This window comes from Sebastes fasciatus, chromosome 13, assembly GCF_043250625.1.
Source record: "Sebastes fasciatus isolate fSebFas1 chromosome 13, fSebFas1.pri, whole genome shotgun sequence".
Lineage (NCBI taxonomy): Eukaryota > Metazoa > Chordata > Actinopteri > Perciformes > Sebastidae > Sebastes > Sebastes fasciatus.
The window spans coordinates 4,807,241-4,832,841 of NC_133807.1; the positions used below are offsets into that span (position 1 = coordinate 4,807,241).

The 25,601-nt window shown below is 40.5% G+C and overlaps 1 protein-coding gene across 4 annotated transcripts in view; it reads right to left on the minus strand.

The window, feature by feature from the left end:
* Positions 1 to 25,601, minus strand: part of LOC141781487 (junction plakoglobin a-like) — a 133,533-nt gene that overhangs the window by 52,405 nt on the left and 55,527 nt on the right. For 2 of the 4 annotated variants that reach the window (XM_074657249.1, XM_074657250.1), the window contains exons 2-3: positions 6,558 to 6,612; positions 4,228 to 4,458 (exon numbers count right to left, since the gene is read on the minus strand). The exons of 1 other annotated variant lie outside the window; for it this stretch is intronic. In XM_074657249.1, coding sequence (XP_074513350.1) covers positions 4,228 to 4,458; positions 6,558 to 6,573 — 247 coding nt within the window. In that variant the 5' untranslated portion in view covers positions 6,574 to 6,612. The remainder of the gene's footprint in view (positions 1 to 4,227; positions 4,459 to 6,557; positions 6,613 to 25,601) is intronic. One more of the 4 variants, XM_074657251.1, reaches the window with a different exon arrangement.

Sequence of the window (25,601 nt, forward strand, 5' to 3'; positions counted from 1 at the left end):
GCCAGGTAGAATGACAATGCTGATGGATTGTTAAGGAAGTACAGACGTAGGCAAAGTTGTTGGTAACGTTCCGTTAAAGAGAGAAAAACCCACAATGGTCACTGAAATAACTTGAAACTGACAAAAGTAATAATAAATAAAAATTCACTGAAAATTAACTAATGAAAATCAGATATTGTTTTTGAATTATGGTTCAGCAGAATCATTTAAAAAAACAAACTAATGAAACTGGCCTAGACAAAAATGATGGTAACATTAACTTAATATTTTGTTGCACAACCTTTTGAGGCAATCACTGCAATCAAGTGATTTCTGTAACTCTCAATGAGACTTCTGCACCTGTCGACAGGTATGTTGGCCCACTCCTCGTGAGCAAACTGCTCCAGCTGTCTCAGGTTTGAAGGGTGCCTTCTCCAGACTGAATGTTTCAGCTCCTTCCACAGATGTTCAATAGGATTTAGATCAGGGCTCATAGAAGGCCACTTTAGAATAGTCCAATGTTTTGTTCTTAGCCATTCTTGGGTGTTTTTAGCTGTGTTTTGGGTCATTATCCTGTTGGAGGACCCATGACCTGCAACTGAGACCAAGCTTTCTGACACTGGGCAGCACATTTCGCTCCAGAATGCCTTGATAGTCTTGAGATTTCATTGCACCCTGCACAGATTCAAGACACCCTGTGCCAGATGCAACAAAGCAGCCCCAGAACATAACCGAGCCTCCTCCATGTTTCACATTAGGTACAGTGTTCTTTTCTTTGGATGCTTCATTTTTGCGTCTGTGAACATAGAGCTGATGTGACTTGCCAAAAAGCTCCAGTTTTGTCTCATCTGTCCAAAGGACATTCTCCCAGAAGCTTTGTGGCTTGTCAATATGCATTTTGGAAAATTCCAGTCTCGCTTTTTTATGATTTGGTGTCCTCCTGGGTCGTCTTCCATTAAGTCCACTTTGGCTCAAACAGTGACGGATGGTGCGATCTGACACTGATGTACCTTGACCTTGGAGTTCACCTCTAATCTCTTTGGAAGTTGTTCTGGGCTCTTTGGTTACCATTCGTATTATCCGTCTCTTCAATATGTCATCAATTTTCCCCTTGCGGCCACGTCCAGGGAGGTTGGCTACAGTCCCATGGACCTTAAACTTCTGAATAATATGTGCAGCTGTAGTCACAGGAACGTCAAGCTGCTTGGAGATGGTCTTATAGCCTTTACCTTTAACATGAAGGTCTATAATGTTCTTTCTAATCTCCTGAGAAAACTCTCTCCTTAGCTTTCTGTGGTCCATGTTCAGTGTTTTTTAAAATGATTCTGTTGAACCACAATTCAAAAACAATATCTGATTTTCATTAGTTAATTTTCAGTAAATTTTTATTTATTATTACTTTTGTCAGTTTCAAGTTATTTCAGTGACCATTGTGGGTTTTTCTCTCTTTAACGGAAGGGTACCAACAACTTTGCCTACGTCTGTATGTGCAGGCTGAGCCCTGGGGTTTGGCAAATTGTTGAGCAAGTAAAAAACACTGTCAGTTGGGGAAGGGGACAACCACACTCCTTCAGTGAATACCAAGGGGGTCTTGTCAAGCTTCCCTCTATATTCCAGTGACTTCCTGGTTTCGTAGCAGCAGGCGGATGCTGTGTCTATGGTATTCCATAAATATTGAAGGAGGTGGCAGAAACCCACCTGTACGGAACGTGCACAGGAGGACAGGGAAATGGTGGAACTCCTGTGGCAGAGGGATAAAATCACTGAGGAGGCAGAGGTGCTGTATCGGGAGCTCCTGTATTCAAGACAAGGGCACCTGAAGCAGCTGCTGCCACCTTCATGATGGTCATCTTGCGGGTCACCACGCTGGTCCGAGCAAGGCATGTACACAGAGATTGAGATCGAGTATTGCCGGAGGTGCGAGCGTTGCATGGCCAAAGCCCCTCTCACAAAGGTGGTTACAGTAAGGGGGAGTCTGTTGGCGTCAAGACCATTGGTGGTGCTGACCGTGGTTTGTAGAGTATTGAAACCTTCAAGCGATGGCCGCGAAAATGTACTGCTGTTCACAGACGTATTCTTTAAGTTACGGTGGCAGTTCCAACCCAGGATCAGAAGGCTGTGACAGTGGCAAGGGCCTTGGTAAAGGAATGAATTCCTAAAAATAGGGTTCCTCAAAGAATTCACTTGGAACAAGGAAGATGTTTTGAAGCGAAGATATTGCGAAATCTGTGCAAGGTTTACGGAATGAACCCAAGCCACACCACCCCTCATCATCCACAGGGAAATGGGCAATGTGATTGTTTTGATCGCACTGTCTATGACAAACTGAGAACACTGCCCCAGAGAAGGAGAGGAGGTGGGTAGAGCCTTTGCCAGAGTTAGTTTTTGCATATAATACAACAGAACATTCTAGCACTGGCTATACACCATTTTTTTTTGTTTGGCAGGTCCCACAGTCTGCCAGTGGACATTGTGTTGGAAGTAGGGTACGCAGAGTTTGATGGGATTGCCGACAATTGGATACATGCGCAAAAGCAGCAGTTAAAGGCAGCTCACATGCACAGAGGAAAATGGCACTGCCTGCAGAGGGCCCGAGGACGAAGCCAAGGACCCTCTTACTGGCAAAGTGCTCTGCATGAGGGTCAGTTGGTCTACAGATGGATTCACACCTCCGAGGGTCGGCACAGGATTCAGGACTTGTGGCTGCCAGTGCCATACCAGGTGTATCGAATCCCAAAGTGTTGCTCCAGTGGATGGTTCTAGGCTCCCAGTAATGTACTCAGACTTGAGCTGAGGCTCTGTGGTACTGTTTGACCCGCGGACGGATTCGGGGTGAGTGGAGAATCTGGCTTGAGGCAGAGTGAGGTTTCCGCTGACGATGGTTCAGAAGGGGCGTCAGAAATGAGGAACTCTGATCAAGTGCTTGGGCAAGCCAGTGATTTAGAGCAGGCACAGGCAGACATACAGGCGGTGCCTGTGGAACATGAGCAGAGTGATGTGGAGGATGCAGCAGCTGATTCGCAGCATGCAGGGGTCTGAAAAAGGGCCGTCTGAAGACTAGCAGTACTCTTCTCCAGTGGTGCAGCGGCAGTTTACTAGAAGCACGGCAGGAGTGCACTCTAATCCTTTTCATCTGCCACGATCTGTGATCCCAAGGCGAGGAGGAAATGCTGGAGCTCAGGTAGTGACTCACCATAACAGCCTGAGGTTAGGCACCCTAGAAGATATTCTATACACCCTCATTGTAAAACGGAATGAGTTCAATGCTCAAAGGTCACCTGTCAGGTACTTAGCTCTGCGCCTTCATCAGCAATGAGTGTTGCAGGGGATGAATGTAAGGCGCTGCACTGTATGGTCATATGGTTTAAGCTGGGATACGAATAAACTGCCTGTTGAGAAACCAATTCTGGGCAAATGCATTTGTTGGGGGGACTGTGTGTGTGTCTGAATCTGCAAAGTAACAAGTATGTAAAGCTATCGAATAAGTGCAGTTAAAAATATTTTGGCTACCAAAATGTAGTGGAGTAGAAGTATAAAGTAGCATAAAATACTCAAGTAAAGTCCCTCAAAATTGTACATAAGTACAGTACTTGAGTAAATGTATTTGCATTCCACCACTGGTGGAGAGGACTGTGGCAGTTTACCAGCGAAGGAAAGTACCACCTAAAATGGGAGAATTAGGGCACATAGTTAAGTTTTATAACCCACACATTACAGTCTACATTTAGTTGACATTTTTCTATGTGTACACCATATGTAATCAGCATTTTTAACATGTATTTGCTTTGAAAGTCATCAAACATCACTGTGTCAAACTGAGCTTGAGACGGCCAGCTGTCTCAACTATCAGCACAAGTGGGACAGTAAAGTTTGTAAGGGTGCTTTTAAAAGCCATAATGCATTTGCCTCGTCCGAATCAGAGTAAAATTGATACTTTTGGTTTGTAAGTCTGGTTCAGTTTCACAATGCACAAATTAAAGTGGACCAAATAAAAAAATATATAATAATATTATGCTGATGGGTGGGTATGAAGGAGCAAATTTATATTTTTTGTCTCGAGAGCTGCCACTTCTATGCAGGGAATTGCGGACTTTGATATATTATATAAATTATATATGAAAGTCAGTGTTGGCAAAAGAAACAAAGATAAAAGGGGTGAAGAGAGAAGGTATGACAGAAATAAACCAAAGCCACTGAAACTAAATGAATCTTGACCTCTCTCAGTTAAAGTACTGTAGAAAGTCTCACCAGTGGGGCTCTCTAGTCCACCAGCTGCTATGTCTCCTCCTGCCCCAGCGGTGGCCATAGCGGGAGCAGTGGTAGTACTGGCTGTAGTACCGATGTACTTCTTACGGCCGCTGTAATCGGTGCTGCACTCATCATCCAGGACTGTGGTGGCTCCTGATTGGATTCCGGAGTCTGATGCGTAGTAGGTCTGCTGCCATTCCGCCACCTTCACCACACTGTCCGCCTCACTCACTGCAAGGAACAACACATCGCTGAGATCAAATACTGTATTAGTAATACTGTTACTACTACTACTACTACTACAACTACTGCTGCTACTACCACTACCCCTACTAGTTTAGTGTAGTTTATTTAAAAAAATGCATGAATTAGCCAAAAGGCAATTTTTCATTTGTTTTCCCTAAAGCCAAGGTGTTACAGAAGGCATCCTAAATAAATCAGAACAAAAAGATAAAACAGTACACTAGACAGAAATGACATGACAATAAAATGTTTACTGTTCTTGAATACAGTCATGATCCAGGTCTCATTGAAAAGTAACTCTTATCAAACGGTTTACTATCAAAGAGTCAGAATAAGTCTGAATGACACTGAATCAAATTTACAGAGGCATAAACACACTACAGTGTGTTTCACCAAATTGTTTTTTTGTTGTTTTTTTACTTTTTAGTAGAAATATAATGCTTGTAGCTACCTGGTCAGCTTTTAAATACAATGGAGCCATAGCCTCAAGGCTGAACACATACTAAGTATAGTGATGACAACACTAAAGTTGAGCATTCTACTACAGTGTTTATATTTGTTCTAATGTCCGTCTCTAGGCAGACGCCCAAAAAGCCCATTTGGGAACTCGGAGAGGACATTCAGTAATGATGTTATGGGACATCACAGCAGTAAAATACCAGATATGTCTGTAAGCTATATCTGCATTAACTACACAACAAATGACAAAAACTCGGAAAATTGCCAAGCAAATGTGTGTAAAAGACACCAAATGGTTTGTGCTGATAGTTTCATGAGGATTTTCTCCTTTCACATTTTTCATTGTTTGTCAAAGTTGTGTGAGGATCAGCCAGGTTCTGTAGCACCAACACCCTCAGTCAGCCAAAGATGGGCCACTGCATGGTGACAATTTCAAACGATCATTATCACCTCCACTTAAAGGCCGTGTAAAGGAAATTCAGAGATTTTTTTCTAAACACATTATAGATGTTGGAAAATTATTACTGACAACATGTGCAAAGACTGCGAACATGTAGTACTGGATTGTGGAGTTAGACTGTTAAACAGTTTTTTGCCAGTTTTGTGTTCAGGATTTTTTAGGCTGGGCTAAAATCATGGCTCGATGACGCACTGGAGTCATCCTTAACATAACCCCATCCATCTTTAGAAACCTGGTTTTTGAAAGGCAAAACAGAAACCCAGAAAATGATCAAGGGTTATCTCAGCTAGCTCAGTCGGTAGAGCATGAGTCTCAGACCCTCATGGTTGTGGGTAAAAGCCCCACGTTGGGCACTGGCACTTTCAGAACTGTCTTTGTATTGTATATTTATGATTGTAATCCATCCCATGTCCTATGTATATTTAGTCTTTTTCTGTAAACTTGTAAAAGAGGTCCGGGCGGGGGTAAAGCTCGCGAGCCACCTGAGCCTCGAGCCTTTCCAAGCCGACTGGCCGCCTCGGATGAAATGCGCCCCCGCCGTGGGAGAGGTCCCGCGAGGGGTTCCTCCCACATCAAGCGGCATTCCCTAACCAGCTGAGTTGAATCCCCCGGACAGTTACCGGTCCTCACACCGTCCACGGGCTGAGCCTCGATCAGAAGGACTCAGGCCCCTGAGCGACACCGGGCAAATGGTTTTACGTACGCCACATTTCCCCACTCCGCCCGTCAGACGGCGATTCGGCGCTGGGCTCTTCCCTCTTCGCTCGCCGCTACTGAGGGAATCCTGACAGGCTTCACCTTCCCCTACTTGTGGGTGTGGTTTCAGCCATGGATGTATTAAGAGAGGTTTCAGGTTTCAGCGGACACACCCCCAGCATCTCAGAGCAGAGAATAGTGCTGATTTTTCCCTGATTTTGAAAGCTAATTTTATATACTTGGCAATTTTTTTAATCATTCAAATTTGGCTGGGTGGTTAGTAACATATTTTTCTTTTTCCCAGATTGCATATTTATTTTTGCTTTACACAGACTTTCACCACAGTAAGCAGTTTGGGCGTGAAGGAACATCAAACATTAGTGACTGTGTTTATGTGCTTTAGATGCATACAGCAGATATCTATAACAGACAGAAAAAGAGCTGGCTGCTGCTGTGGTGACAGAGCACTTACTTTGCATGGACATCATCTTCACCCGCTGGTACCACTGCCTTCACTGACCTCTGACCTGCAGAGATAGAGAGGAAACATTAAGTCTGCAAACAGGATTGCCTACAATATTCCAACTAATCCTTTTCTGGAGGATTAAGGCTTTAATCACTATATTAGGAATTAGTTCCTTTTCACAATCCTCCAAGAAATACATCCATATACTGAACATTTCATCACAGGGGTCAGTCAGGAGTGCATTTGCTTTTGCATGGATCAAACTTGTGAGCTTCCAGTCAAATGTCCACCACTCCATCAATAAGTCTAAATTCATGTTTATTTCAAAGTGTACACTTTTGTCACTAAATACCATTCTGGGCACTAAATCTTACACAGTAGCAGGGTATAACATCCATAATAGACTTGAGGGTGTTCTTTACTGTGTGTAAGTTGTAAAGAACACCCTCTCCGCATTACTTGCTGTTGTGATAAGAAATTATTTCTGGCCAGAGAGCTAAAAACTGCCCGAGGAGCTGCTGCGAGGTACACAAATGTCAATGTTGTAAAGCATACAAAACTCCAGAGAGCACCTTTATCAAAAGTCCCAGAAGCCACAGCTGGTGAAAGGTCACAGCGTCTCATCTTCCCTTCCAAGAGCCCCTTCATAGATCCCACCGCCTGGTGGGAATTCACACTAACGCTCGGAGGAAGATGGAAAGCGTGCGTTTATGAGAGTGCACACAAGATATTGCTGCGCTCGAGTACAGCACATCGACCGGTCGAGCTGGATGTAATGACACCTCATTATGACCCAGGAAAGATCAACGCTGAGGTTGATAAGTCAAAAACATACGTCCTAAACGTAACTCCTTTTCCTTGACCTCGATGGAAAACGTCATGAGGTCAAGGAAAGATGAGAAGGAGAATTCAGAAGGTCTTAGGAAAAGACAACCGTGATGTTCAGAGAATCCAACTGCACTTTCACTACAGGCTCCGTGATTATGATGCGGCGGCGGCGGGTGTACTATGTACTATGACAAATAAAGGTTTCTTCTTCTTCTTTCTTCGCTTTAAATGCTGCGGCCGCAAGGAATTGTGGGATGGTATTCTCTCTTTTCCTTTGGTAAAGGATGGTCCGGTGTATCCTATGCTAAAGGAGATAATAAAGGAAGCATTGAAGCTCCTTTCCTTAACGCTTACTCAACGCTTTCAGCACAGATCTTTCAGATTAAAAGAAAGAAAAATAGACTGACATTTTAGCAGGCAAAGCCAGGGACTTGGTCTCCCTGAAGAAGCCAGCTTGTCCGCTGTGGACATATGCCATGACTCTGTTGTTGCACTGACGGAAGTAGTGCTGTGCTCCATTTTATGTATTGTTTAGATTGTGTGTTTTTATTTTATTTATGTTGTATTTATTAAGGATATTTGAATATATTTTTGTCTGAATGTTCTTAAAGAAACAGTACGAAACATTTCGTGGGGATCAGAATGTTTTCATTAGTTTATAATCACCTGAAACTAGGAATCGTGTTTTTCGTTACCTCAGAATGAGCCCTTTGTATCTACATGGGGAGCGGGTCCTCTTCACAGAGTCTGCCATGTTGCTCAAACCAATCACTGGCTCTAAAGAGTGCCTTTCGCATTTTTTATGTTACCTGATGGCAACCGTAGTTCTCCGACATGCTTGTGAAACTGCGGCAACGTGAGCCGCAGAGAGCAAAACCGTGGTACCGCCAGCAGCCATTCTTCCGTTGCTCCTAAAGTAGTGTAGTGTAAAGTAGTTATTATGGTAAGGATGGCCTCCGAGCGAGGCCGACGGCGTTACCGCGGTTTTGCACTCGGAGGCTCAAGTTACCACAGTCTTAGAAAGAGAGGAGTGAGCGGAGGGGTACTCGGTTGGTTGCAATCTGCAACCACACCACCACATGCCGCCACATCCTACACACTGTATCCTTAAGAATTAAAAAGTTATTACTCTTTGAAAGGGCATACTTGCATTATTATTCTTTTCTATTACTCTTATTATTATATCATTGGCATAAAATGTCTTAAAATCACAATAATATCATTTAAAGCAATTATTTCTGGGACAATAAATCATCGTATATGGGGTTAGTTGACACATGACTTTTTTAGAGACATTAAACCAGTTTGAATTATTTGACAGTATTATATTTAACAGTGTGTTTCAATACCTTATCATCTATAGATTTAATGTTATGTCTGTTTCATTCAGATGTTAATGCAGAGCTAAAGTCTACCATTTCAAATACAAACTGCAGCTTATTTAGAAAAAAAAAATATTCAACAAAAGAAGTATCAAAACACTGACTAGTACTACTGGAGCTAAATCTCAAGACAAATGCCATTATGGTTGGTCTGGCTACAACTTGACCTAGCAAAATAAAACTAGCTATGGTCTTCTCTTTCAAACACTATTATCACCATATATCTACTTCATTTAAAAAAAAAAAAATCAAACAAAGAGTAACAGCAGGAGTTGGTGGAGACCAAACCAAAGCTATAAAAGAGAGAATATTGGACTTCCATTCATCAGGTGGACATAAACACGTCTCCAAATAAATGCTGATGTTGCTTTGTGTCTACTGAATATTAACTGAATATTTAGCACCTGTTTGCTAACATGTTCTCCAAATCAACTTCAGGCCTACAGTATATTGTTATAATATGTCAGTGATGTGTTTTCAGCGTGTTTCGCTGTACCCTGTGTGGCCGAAAATATAATGTGTATATTATGTGTTTGCAATGAAGTGAGATACATATGCAATATGTTCTCCCTCCCAACTCTTCAGATACCGCAGCATAGTCAGTGGCCCTACGCTTCAAACTGTGACCCGTCTAGAGCGTCGGTTTTGGACGTGTGGGTTGCGCCACTGTCATAAGGAACCACAACAGGTTTCATTAACATACATCTTTTCTGTATTAAAATGGTGAAAAGGATACACACAAACACTTGATGGGAGGTCGGAGGATTCATCTTACTTGCATTCACAAAACCTTTAATGTATCTTCGTATTACCTTCCTCGTGCTGTCATCTCATTTTAAACAGCCGACCCTTAGCGGCGTACTGCATGGCTCCCTGAGCAGCCTGCCTCTGTGTGTTAGTTGGAGTCCCTGCCTAATTAAAACTGAGCAGACTCCGTAGGATACATGTAGAGTTAAAATGTCATGGAAAGTTTTGTCGCTGGATGTTGTTGGAGTGTTCCCCCCATTGGTGTTTAAGCCCTGCAAAGCAAAGTACATGGAGGGAAGAGGAAATGAGAGCCAGAGAAAAGAAGGACAATATAAGAAGGGAAAGAGAGAGAGATGGCAGAAGAGAAAAGTGAGAAGAAAAGAGAGACAACAGGTGAGCTGATGATGAAGTGAAGGAAGATGAAGAAAGGGATTTAGGGGAAGAGCCGGAGAGGAAGGCAGGGGAGGTGGGAGAGAATACAAACAGCTGTACCTGGGGTTGGTTTTGTGTGCGTGTGTGTGTGTGTTTGTTTTGTGACATATGAGTCACCTTCTGCAGCCTGTTGTAAAAGCTACCTCTTTCCCCCAGCAGCAGTAAAAGCCTAATTCATGACGAGAGACACGGACGGGTTCACTTGTCTTTGTGTTAGTTGCTATCGCTGTCACCAAATGACTGAATTTCAGATTTTAAAAACAGTGAAAGTCACAGTCACATTTCTCAACTGTAATATACATTAGCATGCAAATGTTTGTTTTATTTCAATTTAATTCAACTAGAAAAAAATCCATTGCGAAAAACAAAAATATTCTGCAATGGTGATCTGGCCAAGAAGGCAGCAATGTTAAAACGTGAAATGCACGTCAATCTCTACATCAATATCTTTATTATCTCCACACTGTTCATTTTCCGGCTCTAATGTCGGAATCTGCAGCTTACTGCACATAAAACGGCCGGGGAGGGGTATTCTGGTATTTAAATAGCAGCATAGATGATCTTTAATTTTGAATAATGAGATCTATTCCTTTTATATACTTGTAGAAGGCTGTTTCAAACTTCACAGCAGTACTGTTGAAAATATAAACCAATACTTGAATGGCACTCGGAGAGCGCAGACCTCCGCCAAGATATTTCTGTTTCAGAATATTGATTCATATTTGATCAGCGCTGCCTAGTTCGACCTTTTGGTCGGTGTTCGCGAGTGATTGACAGCCGACTCTCACAGACGGCAGATGGACGGCAGACCTCAGATCAGCTCTGACTGCTTGTTTTCCTCCGGTCTGTGAAATCTTGCAGATGCCGTTAGGAGCACCGGTTATCAGAGCACCGAGTGAAAAGGGGCGGGACATAGGAACGGTCAATTAAGGCCGTTATGTGTGGAGCATCGGTCGCTCATGTGAGGACTGAAAGAACACTGTAGGCTACAGGAAAACCCACTCACACAGTCTCACACAGTATCTCAATTTAAACTCTAACCACCACTGACAACATCAAAGATCAGTGGTGAAGAACCCTCCTACACAGAGCACAACATCTTGTCAGTGAGGAGGAGGAGGATAGACAGGGAGGTGCAGCACCAAAAGGAATGGATGATGAGTGCAATATGCTAAATATGTATTTGAAATTCTAATAACACATTGTAACATTTTGGTTTGAATAAAGTTGTTTTCTAAATATATATATAAATTGTTTATTTTCACACGAATGACTATTAAAGTTGGCTGCAGAATCATACCTGCGGGCGTATGAAGAGGTCATTCACATTGTACATTGTACAAGTGTCCTGGAGCAAGATACTGAACCCCAGAGCACCTTGCATGGCAGCCAATTTACAGTAACTGTCCCAGACAAAAGCATGAGTAGATCTGACCATAGTTACTTTGTGTATTCTGTTAAATGAATATGTCTCTTATAGAATAGAATAGAAAACTTCTTTATTCCCTTTGGGGAAATTGTAGCATGTAAAACAATTAAAGCTTCTTTCAGTGTCCCTCAAACGGACTTGGGAGCAAATAAAAAATAAATATGAGAACATAATTCAAAGTGGTAAGCATGCTTACTTTCATATCTTGTAATCACCCACAACAGACATAAAAGTGCCGGTAGCAAAGTAAATCAAGGCAATCCATACAGTCCAACCGTAAACGCACGCCCCTGTTGAATTTATTAGTTTATTTTTTTATTTGCTCACAAGTTTCACACACTCAGGGTTGCAGCTGAAAGAATAAGGCCAATTTTTGCGTAATATTATCAAACGATCTGATGCGCACTGAGCTGTGATTCATCAGTAGGCATGCTTTTATACGAGTTGATCTCTTATCTTGAACATAACCTGCTGCGGAGCAGGTTAGGTGTTCAGCATCTGTTACCATGGCGATCTTTCCTGGTAAGAAATTTTGTGCAATAATAAGTTTCAGAAGGGTGTACAAGAAAAACGCCAGATGATACAGCGTCTATGCACTGAAATCTGAAAAAAACAAAAAAAACGTACGGATACATCTCTGAGTTGCAAGCAAGGATTTTGAGGACCTGCAACAACCACATCAGAATTGGTGCGGACACAAGTAAGGAGAAGTCGAGGTAAGTGACACACGTTTGTTTGGCTTCATCGCAGCATATTAACTTACCCTGTAACGGACTCATAAAACTGTATAAAAATATAAACTAGTATATTAACTTCATGTGTCTTCGGCAGGAGCAGATCTCCATGCAGCTGCTGATTTGGAATGATCCAGAAAGGACTTCACCATGCTTCTTCCAAACAATAAACGGAAGGTGCTTCTCAGGCAGGACCATGGAATTAGCACACAGGAAGAGCTGGAGCACACAGATAAACTCCCAGCTTTGAGTGTTCAAACAGACCAATGTTTCCACAGCTTATTCCGTCTTCATCCAAGTCAACTCTGACAAAGACGAATACGCTGTCAAAACATTTGTCTATTTGCACACTAAAAGCTGCAAGTTTACGATTGTGCACAAGCATTGTTTTTCTTTCATTCTCAAGCTTGAAAAAGGATGGCCAACAATGTTTGTGTACATTACTAGATATTTATATCACGTGTCATTATTGTCAGTGTTTTTACATCATTTTTTGTTTCAAACTTGTAAAGTACAGCTGTCCCCTGTAATGAAAATACACATCAATTTAACCTGATGTGGTAATGAAAATGTACTGACAATGCAAGGAAGTACTGTCATACTTATTGTATGAGTACATGCTTATATGTATATCTTAGAGGTCCCATATAATAAAAAAGTGAGATTTTCATGTTTTTTTTATTATAAAGCAGGCTTAAGTCCTATATAAATACTGTGAAAGTATCAAAACGCTCAATCCACAGGGAAATACACACAGCCCGTATCCAGAAACTCTGCATTTGAAACCAGCTGTCTAGATTTCTGTCCATTTGTGATGTCACAAATATACAATATTTAGACCCTTTATGCAGATTTGAACGTAAACATTCTAAATGTGTCTCAGTGCAACCTTCCTGTTGCAGTGGATGTGAATGACATCAGCTGAAAGGAAGTACACATGGACCCAAGCTGTTGCCTAAAAAAGCAATTCTGTTGCAATTTCGTCGCAATTCCGTCGAAATACGCTAAAACGGAGCGTTTAAGACAGGATAAATGCAGGCATATTCAGGCCAACAGTATGAGGAAAATAGAGGTTTTTTTGAACATTACAGCATGTAAACATGTTCTAGTAGAAACACAAAATACAAGTATGAACCTGAAAAATAGCGTGATATGGGACCTTTAAAGAAATAAAGAAATATAAACATATTTTTAAAAAATATTAAGTTAAAAAGGTGCACAATACACATTGTGCAAATATACCCTTTAAGTTTAAGACTTGTTTACAGTTGCTCTCATATCTGTTCACCATCAGATCTGCATTATTCATTTACTTCTATTTATCTTGTGTTTTCAAACTGGTTTCTTTCGCAATAAATAAAACATGGAATCTGTAAAAATCACGGACCTTTCTTGTTTCCTTTTTTATCTCCTTGATTTGGCCATTTCCATGGCAGAATATGTGATTAAGGATTTCCATGTGATGTTCGATGTTGTGATATGTTAACTGTGTAATTCAGTAAATAAATTTCTCTTCAGTTATATTAAAAATCCATGAGTTAAATGCGTAGTGTAAGGATGGAAAAGCGGGGGATGTTTACACAGTGACTGACATCTTGACAGTTTAAATGTCACCTTGTTCTGCTTCAGTTACGCTCATGTACTGTGCGTGTGCGTGTGTGTGTGTCTACTAAAAGAAATGTTTCCTGTCAGAACAAGATGTGGGTTCTTTTCAACACATGCTGAGCTTTCAGAGAGAAAGTAGGAAAAGAAAAATGTTTTCCTCACACACAAACACCCACCCTGGCCTTCTCCCTGTCTCAGTGTGTCTTCAGGCTGGGTATCTGTGCCGTGCTATATTCAGAACAACTGTGATCAGAACCCTGATGTGAGCGTGGCCACCGAGTGTTTTTTTCCAAGTGACATTAATAGCACAGTAAAAGGTGTTGATTAAAGCTGAAGTAGGCCAGATTGGAGCAAATATTATTTAAAAAAGTTATTTTTATAAAACGGTCGCTATATCGTGACAGTAGTACATGAAACAGGTAACCTGAAAAAGGAGATTTTCTAAAGCCTGAAAACAGAGCCATGAGGAGGTGCAGAAGTCTAGTTATCTCTAAGAACACTTGAATTACAATAGGCTGAAAGGTTATAATGGAATTTTTGCCAAATGATGCCAAAAATATACTGCCTACTGCCACTTTAACAAGGTTACATGTTGGAGATGTATGACGCTTCACTAATAACAAAACACATTAACTTGCAAATCAGGATTTGAGAGCAAGGTCCTAAATACGCTCAGTTTTAAAGGTTTGACGAAAAACAATCGCTAGTTTTCTTCATTTACCGGCATGTGTTATTGTTGTGACGTTTCTCAAAGAGGAGTAAGTTACAGGGCGCTGTCTGACACACACACACACTACACACAGAGACAGACCTGTCAGGTGCACTGGTATGCACCAGTGCGCACTCCACAGATTTTTGGTCGCAAATGCAGCCAAAACGGTCGCACTCTGGAGCCCTAATATACCCGTTTGAATAGAGAGGCAAGCTGGACACATGTTAAATTCCACAGTAGTTTGCCCAGAATAAACCAAAAAAGATCCTTTACTGTATCTGTGAGTGCCAGTGATTTGTTTCTTAAATTCCACAGTGATAACATAATACAGTAGCTCGCCACCCACCGCCATTTTTTTTTTTTTGGAGGGTTTACTTTGCAAGTGTGATTCACACCGTCTGTTTCCACCCAATTCGACTGTTATCAGGCCATTAAATAGGCGTTATCAGTGGCTATAAGCTCCATAGATGTGGGTTAGTAGGGGCCTACTATGCCTAGCATGTTGTAAAAGTGAAAGTGCAACTTAAAAGCACCATGTTCTAACATAAAACTGAATGAAAGATCACGTTTTGAACACAAACAAAAAGGCTTCTTTAGGTTTAGGCAACAAAACTACAACTTCTTTAGGATTAGGCAAAAAAAAAACAGATAGGTTTAGGTAATAAAACTACAACTTCTTTAGGTTTAGGAAAAAAAACATGTTTAAGCAAAAACACTACAACTTCTTTAGGTTTAGGCAAAAAACTACAACTTCTTTATGTTTAGGAAAAAAACATGTTTAAGCAAAAACATTACAACTTCTTTAGGTTTAGGGAAAAAAAACATGTTTAAGCAAAAACACTACAACTTCTTTAAACTTCGTTAAGTTTAGGGAAAAACATAGTGTTTTCGGTTAAAATAACTAAGTACACAAAGATAACTACGCTCACTAGAGGTCGCTGACGTGTTCTTTTATACCTTCTTTTGGTGATCTACCATGTGAATAGAGGATAAGACCTACTAGTGGGCGTAATAGGCCCCTAATGACCCACATCTATGGGGCTTATAGCGACTGATAACACCTGTTTCATAGACTGACAAGTCTAATCGGCTGCTCTTTCAACTAGGACTGTAGGCTGAATAGTTTGAAGCTTCATTCATAATGTTGACATTAAAATTATTATTAGGCCTATTGATAATTTATTGTGTGCAACAGTCACCCTCTCTCTCTCTCTCTCTCTGTGCCACTCTCTCTCAAACACACACAGCGAGAGATGCACTGCTCAGTTTTCAGTCCAAAAGTCTAAATGTATTAAAAAAAAGATTGATGTAATCATTTCCAAAATTCACAACATGTTTTTAATTAACGAAATATTCGGCCTCAATCCATATTTGTTGCCGTTTAAAAGGCAACCAATTTGATCCTTTTTTCACCCGGGGACTTAATCCATGCCGCTGACAATCATGCCATTTGTGAGTTGTTAAGAGAAAATGTATAAACTTTATAAACTTTGCCTAATAAATTTGTGATTATTCGTGCCTTGTTGTAAATTAAGCAAACGTAGGCCGTGTTTTTCCGGTCGACATTAAGTTATTTCTTTCTTTGGCCTGTGACGGTACCACTGCAGATAAATCAGCTGCTCAGATGAGTGCCACACACGCAGTTCTTTCTTTCTGTATTATTCATTTCCCTCCCGTAGGCTATTGCTTTCATTTTCATGTAGGTTAATTTGTTTGAATAACGCATCTCTCTTCTCTTCAGCTTTCATGGACAGAATAGACGGTATAATCAGTAACTAGAGACGGGCCTCCTTCAGCCGTCTCTGTATCGATGTTTTACAAAAAAGCTTCAGCATATTATTTTCATAACCTGATCATTAAAAGTATGCTCTGTGTGAGAAGCACACTCACTCATACACCAATCGCAACTGGATTCAACATATGGCGCCGTAGGGGCATTGCGATCAAGGACCCGGCATGGTCTCGGCACGGACCCGTCACGGATCGAACGGGGCCCCAGCACGGAGGGAGGGGGAAATTCAAGGTGGCTGCTTCTGTATTTATGCTAAGCTAGGCTAATCAATTCCTGACTCCCGCTCTGTACTGAACACAGACATGAGACCGATATCTATCTTCTCATCTCACTCTCGGAGAGAAAGCGATTCAGCATATTTCCAACATTTGTTGAACTGCTCATTTAACAGAAGGGACACACAATAAGAATTTACCCCAATTCTGTCAGCCTCCCTTCTCCTCTGTCACCTCTCTCTCTCTTTCTCTCCTTGTGTCTCTGAGGGAAATTGCTTTTATAATTGCAGCGTTTATGATGCCAAGTATCCAGACGATGTTCGCATTTTATTCATGACACATAAAAATTCACTCACACACACACATAGCCAGCCGACAGTGTCCAGACTACTGGATCTATCAGTTCATTAGAGAAAGCTCCTTTCAGAATATAAACAGCACGGGGTGAGAAAGTGAGTGAGAGTGAGATATCTCTACGTAATTGTTTCTCTTGGCAATTTGTCTTCTTTGACTGTGTCCGGTTCATTTTCAGAATAACCAGTTAGAGATTATAACTCATTATTGGAATCACAATACATTCTGTGTATGAAACCTGTTAGAATCTTTGAACGTTAGGAACGACTTTGCCAAAAATATTCCCCCAAAACTGATCCATCATTCAGTTAAAAGTTAATTTCAGGTGCAGTTATTTTTTTACTCTGATGCACAATCAACTCATCTCATTGCTTATTCAAGATCAGGGTCACCCCCGAAAATCGAATCAATTGTTTCTTTGCTCACGGTCAATCTGTCTAATGTAATGTCAGTAGTTCCATAAGAGATCCATGTTAGCAGAGCGAAAGCCTTAAAAGTAGAAGTAGGAAGTAGGGATGGCCCAACCTTTTACCACAGTGGCAGCCGACTAACGAGAGTAGTACAGAGTAAGTCCTTCCTTGCCATGTCCTCTAGATTCACCTGGGATTCCAAGACTTACCCAGGCCAAATGGGATGTATAATTCCCCTAGCATGTTCTCGCTCTGCCCCAGCATCTCCTATCAGCTGGACGTGCCCAGAAAAAGGAGGAAGGTATCCTGATTGGAACCCAAAACCACCTCAACTTTGCAATAGACGTTTCACTTCTCATCCAAGAAGCTTCTTCAGTTCGGGAGCTGATGAAGCTTCTTGGATGAGAAGTAAAACGTCTTCAAGAATCTAAACCAAGTCCGGTTGCTGCTGATTTAACCCTTACTCGGAAACCATGACCTGGATGAGTGAGAACCATTACAAACTTTACACAAAGTACTTCACACAATACTACAAACTAAAACGGTAAAATACAATAAATAATTAGACTGGTAAATAAATAAAGCTCAATTAAAATCCAGACTAAAAAGGTAGGTCTTGAGTTTGCATTTGAAAATATCAACAATATCTGCTGCCCTCAGGAAGACTGTTCCAGAGGCGTGTAACATATTAATAAAAGGAGGCCTCATTGTGGGTTCTTGTTCTGACTTTAGGAATAATTAAAAGGCCACTACTAGAAGACCTGAGGGTCTGTCTCTCTGTCTCTCCTCTCCAGCAGCATTCCCTGTTCCCCAGGGCCCCTCATTGCCATTTTCCATCCATCCACGAGATGAATATATGCATGCCAGATGCATACATACCAGCCCATTTCCATCCATTCCCTGACAGACCATCAAACTTGTTGTGTTGCCTTGTTGTTTCTTGCCATTTACTTTTGAGCTGTAACCCTGTTATCTTGTAATCCTGGAACCTGGAACCTGGATCTGCTTGCCAGACCCTACGCCTGATTTTGGACTTTGGATATGCCTGCCTGCCTTATGATTCCTGAACCTGCCCCGTCTGCCTACTTGTACCTATAGACCAGTGGTTCCCAAACATTTTTCTGCAGTTTACCCAGTTACTAATATCCAGTTTGTTGAAAATTCAAGATGTTTTTTCTCATGTAATCAAACCACATTCACACTTTCCACTATTTATCTCTTCTCCCACACACAGCATCTAATCACTAATCTGTGTGTTCTATATTTAGCCCAATCAGGTAGCTCCTGTCATCCAACTCCCGATATGAAGAATCTAGTCCACCACCTCCAGCATCAGACTTCTTTCAAACAATACTGCAGTGATTTGCAAATGTGGGGGAAATAAATCCTCTTCTAAGAGTTTTTGTCATGATCATCGCTGCATAGACTTGCTGAACTTACAGTAGTTATTAGGGGTGTAACGATACGTTCTTACAACAATACGATTTCCATGGTTCCGATACGATTCAAGGACGATATCTGGCTCATCTAGAGCGATACGATATGATACGATCCAATAGTTTGAAATCGATACAGTAACTTTTTTTTGCCAAAATTTCAGTCAGTGTGACTGTGAAATAAATATCTGATCAGGATTCCTCAAATCTTTTATTGTTAGGGAATCTGGGATAAATGAATTATGAAAATAAACAAGTAAACAACAATTAATGGCAAATACATACAGCTTTTATTAGAAAATAATAAAAAGTGCAACTGCAGGACCCGCTGCTTCAGTTCTCAAGATACAAGGCAGAGCAATATTTAACAAAAAATATAATAAACCAACTTCTATTCAAGTTAAATGAACAGTGGTTTAACCTGCTGCTTCTGTCCTCATTTTCAATATAAACAGTAGAGCAATAATACAGAGATCAACCGCTGATAGTGATCAAACAGCTCGGGACAGAATCATTCCTCTACAAACACTGTTTAAATAATCTGCTGATAGTAATCAAGTAGTCCACCTACAGTGTTCATTTGGGCTCTTTTCATACAAGACAACATACGGAAAAACATTTTAAAACTATGTTAGACTAACGTTAGTTGAATTTCTGTTCTTATTTTACTTTACTCCCGTCGTGATAATTTGCCTCACGGACCGTCTGCTCTCCGGCTGGATACGTGAGGCTGATGCTGCGTTCACATAGATATCATGACAGGGAAAGGAAAGTCATTTTCTCTGAATGAAAAAACGACAGCGCATGGGGAAAGCTCCTGTGGGTGAAGCCGCCCTTGTCAAGTGGATTGATACCGTTGCCCATTTCCCTCCACGCTGCTACCGGGTGAGAGAGCGAGGAATCCAGCACGCCGTTCGTCTGCATGCACGCCATGGATGCGTGCTCACCAGACATAACTTGCAAGCTGGCGCATGTCTGGAGAGTGAACCGGAGTAACGTTTAACATTTCTTTACTAATAAAAGTGCTAAAAAACACTTTCATATAACGTTTGTCGTCCTTAAATACAAGGTGCAAATCCTTAGTATTGATACAATCGATTTTCGCGTTTCAAATAGATTTTATATCGTCTCCCGTGAAGGACAACTTGCCGAGTACCTATCCATGTAGTTGGATCATAGGAATATAAATCGATACATCAATGTAGTAGATGAATCGTTACACCACTAGTAGTTATATAAAGTAGAATCACCGCCTCACGGTTGTACGCCTCTGCCAGCCAGTCAAGTTGCAGTTTACATCCATGTCTGTCCAAAATTTCATCATTTCATCAATTTATCCTGTTAGACATATGTGTGTGAAATTGTCATAATTAGCGCATGAATTCTTGAGTTATGGCTCCAAAACATTACAGTGACCTTGGCCTTTAGACGACAAAAATCTAAACATTCATCCTCGAGTCCAAATGGATGCCAAATTTAAAGAAATTCCCTCAAGGCCTTCCTGAGATATTGCGTCCCCCTTCCTCAGAACAACTATGACTCATGTGCCTGCCTGCATGAGATCTGAATAACCAGCACTTGGGTAGATTGATGTTTTCAGTCAGACAGGAACAATTTAATTCAGCCGATTGTGATTGACAAAGCTTATTTCCTCTCTTGGTTTTTTCTTCAAGGTCAAAATATATCTCTGTTCTTTTCTGCCTCCCACAAGACCCACACTCACACACACACTCACACACACAAACACACTCAGCAGTGTCCAATGTTATCAGACAGGAGGGAATCCAACAGAGAGGAGGAGGAGGAGGAGGAAGCAGACAGTGATATTTGACTTGTCACTTGTCATTGACCCTGTCAGTTCCATCGTGACGACCCGCTACACCTATTGTTTGTTTGTGTCTCTGTTTGGTGAGTCATCTGTGCAGGCTTCAAAGTCAAATGACAGTATGTCTTTGAAATGCACACACACACATACACACTCACACTCAGCCCTATTGCAGTATTTCAGTTGGCCGTGTGCATTTCCTCAGTGTGTCCTGAAAACTGTGTGTATGTGTTTTGTTTGGTAATGTGCATCACTTGTACACTTGTGAAGTCGTGTTTCCATGCTTGTTCAGGCGTGTGTGTGTGTGTGTGTGTGTGTGTGTGTGTGTGTGTGTGTGTGTGTGTGTGTGTGTTTGTAGGGGGGTGAGAGAGTTGTCAACTGCTGCAGTGAATGGAATGACATTGTAACTCCCACTGACGGCTAACCATTTACACACCTGCTAGGGAAAACACACATACACAGAAACACTTAGCGTGGCAGACAGTCACCTTTTTTTAGCACCGTGTTTCTTGCATTTTTGATTTACTGACAGAAATATGAGGAAACGAGGCAGCGTATGAATGTGTGTAATTGTGTATGCACTGTATGTAAATGTCAAATCAAATATTTTTATATGTTTTTGTGTTCTTGCCTGGATTTTTATCCAACCACAGCATGGAAACTGCGCATTTCAAGGTTTAAAGGTCCCATATCATGCTCATTTTCAGTTTCACACTTGTATTTTGGGTTTCTACTAGAACATGTTTACATGCTGTAATGTTCAAAAAACACATTATTTTCCTCATACTGTCTGCCTGAATATTCCTGCATTTACCCTCTGTCTGAAACGCTCCGTTTTAGCACATTTCAACGGAATTGCAACGGAATTGCGTTGCTATGCAACAGTTTGGGTCCATGTTTACTTCCTGTCAGCTGATGTTATTTACATACACTGCAACAGGAAATAAACTGGGACACATTTAGAATGTTAACATTTAAAACCGTGTAATGGTCTAAATATTGTATATTTGTGACATCACAAACGGCTGGTTTCAAACGCGTAATTTCTGAATACGGGCTGTGTGTATTTCTCCATATATTGAGCGTTTTGATAGTTGAAGAGTATTTATCTAGCACTTAAACCTGCTTTATAATGTAAAAGACCTGAAAATCTCACTTTTTACAATATGGGACCTTTAAATAACTGACATTCAGTCGTAAATGCGACACATTCGGTGTGACATTCAACACCGTTGACAACAGAACTACATATTGCTAAACACACTGGAAAACTGAGTTGGATTTCTGAAAAAGGCTTATTACGAGCATATTTATATAATTATAAGTATCTTGTTATGTGCTTGATAAAGAAGCCTCAGCATGTTTACTGATCTGCTCCTTTTTGAATTTGTTGTTAATGCTAACTCAGCACTTCCTCACCTGGTAACGAAGTACATTCCCTACTTTGCTATTTTTTATGATCACTGTTAAGCTATCATGAATGAAACTCAACACTTCCTGCACTAAACCTCCACAACAAAAGCTTTTCAGTCTGTTCAATCGACTAATTCCCAGTGATTTTCGAATAGTATTTTTGCTTGGAGTGCACATCCCTATTAAAAACTTGACAAATCTCTCTTTAAGGTAGATTTTGAAGACGTAAAAAATGTACAATTAATTTGTAATTAATCATGATTAACTATGGACAATCATGCGATTAATTGCCATTAAATATTTTAATCGATTGACAGCCCTAGTCCTTGACAGTCAAATATAGGCCTAACAGTCAATCTGTTGACTATTGATGGAACTTAAATGAACAAATCAGAGTGACTTCATACTATAAGCAGGTTGTTAGTCTACAATAACTATATTTTTCATTTACATTTCTCTAGCTAATGCTCAGGAATGATTTACAATCAAGGAGGAGGTATTGCAGAGTTACTCAAAGTTGCGTTTGGTTGACCCCACATGGAGTCACTGACTCTGCAGACAGAGTCGCAGGAGATTTCTTAGAGCAATGTTTAAACATTTTAAAATGTAGCTGTAGCACCTCTGGTACTCAGCCGATGGGAATAATGAATACGCCAACATCTACCTAAGTTCGATGAGCAGTTGCCTTAAATAACTCAGGAGAGTTATTATAGATTGAACAGTTGACAATTTTATTGCACCACACAATTCAACAACATTCAAAATGCTTCACATAGATGTCAAAGTATGAAATTAAATGTAAAAATAAATAAAAGAGAGCTCTTTCAAAGTACAAATAAAATAGAAAATTCCCCCAAAATCAGTGTCCTTTAAGATGAAATCCTCTTCCTCTAATTAAGATGATCCAAAGAGTGCAATTTCTTTCTTGGTGTGGGTGTAATGTGAATACACCACCACACTATTTCAAGTTCCAGTATTTTAGTTCCTACTACCCAACTACCCGGGTAGTAAAAGTGTGTTCTGGTTCTTATCTGGTATCCAAATGAATTGAGCAGTCAGATGTCCTCTGTGGCAGGTCCTACGGTTGGCCACACCGTTTCCACGACCGTCCACAGTCTCACTGGGCCAAAAAGAAAACCAAAAGAAAAACCAACCTACACAAATAGTGCAGGATAGTAAGTAATCTTGCTCATTCAGTTCTTATGTACTTTCACAGTATCTCATCATGTATAACCAACAACTAAGGATATACTTCAAAACAATCCAATGGATTACCATACAGTATCTTGTAATACAGTTGGTATTTTAACTTACAATGAATTATTCATCCATCTTATCAAACACTTTTTATACAGTTTTTAATATATTTAACCTTTAATTATGAACTAACTTATATTAAGCACACACATGAAATGAACTGGTGTTATCGAATGAATTACTGCTATTTAAATTAACATTTGCATTTTAATAACCAAAATCTGTTGCATCACGGTGCAGTTGTACTAGACCAACAGTAAAACAGTATCTGAACCTAAACAACAAGTTTTATGCATCTTTTTCTCCTTCCATAGTGGTTAAAACAGACTAGCCAAAACAGCACGAGAGTGTTTCAACTCAGCGGGGTTCCAGCAGTTTACATCTTATCAGAAAGTAGTTTCTCCCGTTCACAGTTGGGACTCCAACTAAAGACGTAGCTCAAAGGCTTAGACTTTTAAAGAAAATAATACTTTCCGGACTACTTTATGGCGTTGTGTGCAGTGTTAGCTTAACAGTCTGTTCAGAGCACAATTTCGTGACGTATCCAGGTAGCGATCTCAAGGGAAGTGAGAAATACACAGGCTGACGTCACATCCTCTACACTTGACTTCCACAGAATGCATGTTGCGCCCCCTCTGGGAACAATATGCAACTACACTTCTAAATGACATATATGGGTTTAGTAGCCCTATATTTCATATGGGTTAAATAGCCATACTGGTGGTGTAGCTGGAAATCTGAAATGTCTCAACAATTATTGACCGTATTGCCTACCTGAACTTGAAACTTTTAAATGATGAATTTGTCTATGACCAAATACCTGCAAAACTAATAACATTCCCATTAGCCTCAATTGTACTTTAGTGCAGATTAACAAATGGTAGCATGCTGTGGACCTTAACTTTTAATCAACTTTCTTTGTTTTGTGACGTCTTTTGTTCCTGCAGCAGTTAGGCTTTTTAATGAACATTGTTGATACAGTGTTCCTCTCACTATTCATTCACTGTATGCGCTCGGCACTTTCTGCTTTTTATTACTATATACTTAGCTTTTACTAACCCCTTATTGTTATTGGAACTATGTTCTTCTCTTCAATGAACTGCGTGGTGTTATCTATGACGTATTGTGTCTATGTCTTTGTTGGGTTTTTTTGTGCATGGTGACAAACCAGTTTCCTATCCTTTTGTTCACGATGAACATTGAATTTTCCATTAAAAATTAATTAAAGAGGTTGAAAACACATCATTTTTTAAGTACCACTATTTAATTAATAGGGTTTGTAGAGCCTGATCTTCTAAAATGTAGGTTTTGAGGGGAATAATATTTGCTTCTACATACCGTTTGATTTTGATGAATCATAAATACTTTTTTAATCAAAGTCTGCGCAAGTCCGCGTAGGGAGGAGGTCGGAGTGGATCGGTGGGTCAAACAAACACCGGACTTTCACCCAGAATACCGCTGATAGTGTCCTGTGTGAAACCAGAAGTCAACGTTGTCTTGTTATGTAACAAACTAACCTGATATTATGTGAAGGCTTATAAATAGCATGCAGCTGTCGTTGTTAGGTTTAGGCAACAAAACTACTTAGTTAGGTTTAGGAAAAATATCATGGTGGCGCATAAAATATGTACATTAACAACCTAATATAAGTACGAAAAACATGTCACAAACGTCACTGACGTAACTTCAAAATCTGTCAAAAAGTCAACAAGGCTTTTGGTTTCAGATCGAACACGAGCACCAGCCTCCTGAGGCCTGTACTAAGCAGGATTTGGCGTTGGCGAGGTAACTTCAGGGTTAACCCTTCATGGTTTTCCGTCCTACGAAGGTGGATCACTTCTTACCGGGGTAGATCGCCATGGTAACTGATGTTGAAAACATAACCTGCTCCGGAGCAGATCAACTCGTATAAAAGCACCTCCTACTGACCAATCAGAGCTCTGTGCGGTGATTGTTTGATAATATTACACACATATGAAGAAGTTTAAGTCATAATCCACGTTAAAAACAACACAGTTTAAACTGACAAATGCAGGAAGAACAGATGGATTTATGCTGGGGGTGTTTACCGCTTTGAATTATGTTTTTATATTTATTTTTTTTACTTGCTCTTAAGTCCATTTCACACCGCCGGAGACGAGGACGCAGCTAAAAGAACGTCAAATAGTCATACACGCCCCATCATGACCACAGGGTTTAAAGAAGTGTAATTCATTCATCCATTGAACTCCTGAAAGCTATTTTTATCTAGACGACTATATCTGACTTTTGAGTATTCTGTTAAATTAATAAATCTGTTAATTTACGCATTCACACATCGGGAGTTTTTTTCTTTTGCCAGCTGTCCTTCCTACATTTGGCAGCTTCAACTGTGTTAATTTTAGTCTGATTATCTGTTTAATTTCTTCGTATTTATCTAATATAGTTTACTATTCCTTTGTAAAATGTGCCGCTCTGCCTGTCTGTCTGCAAGTCTGTA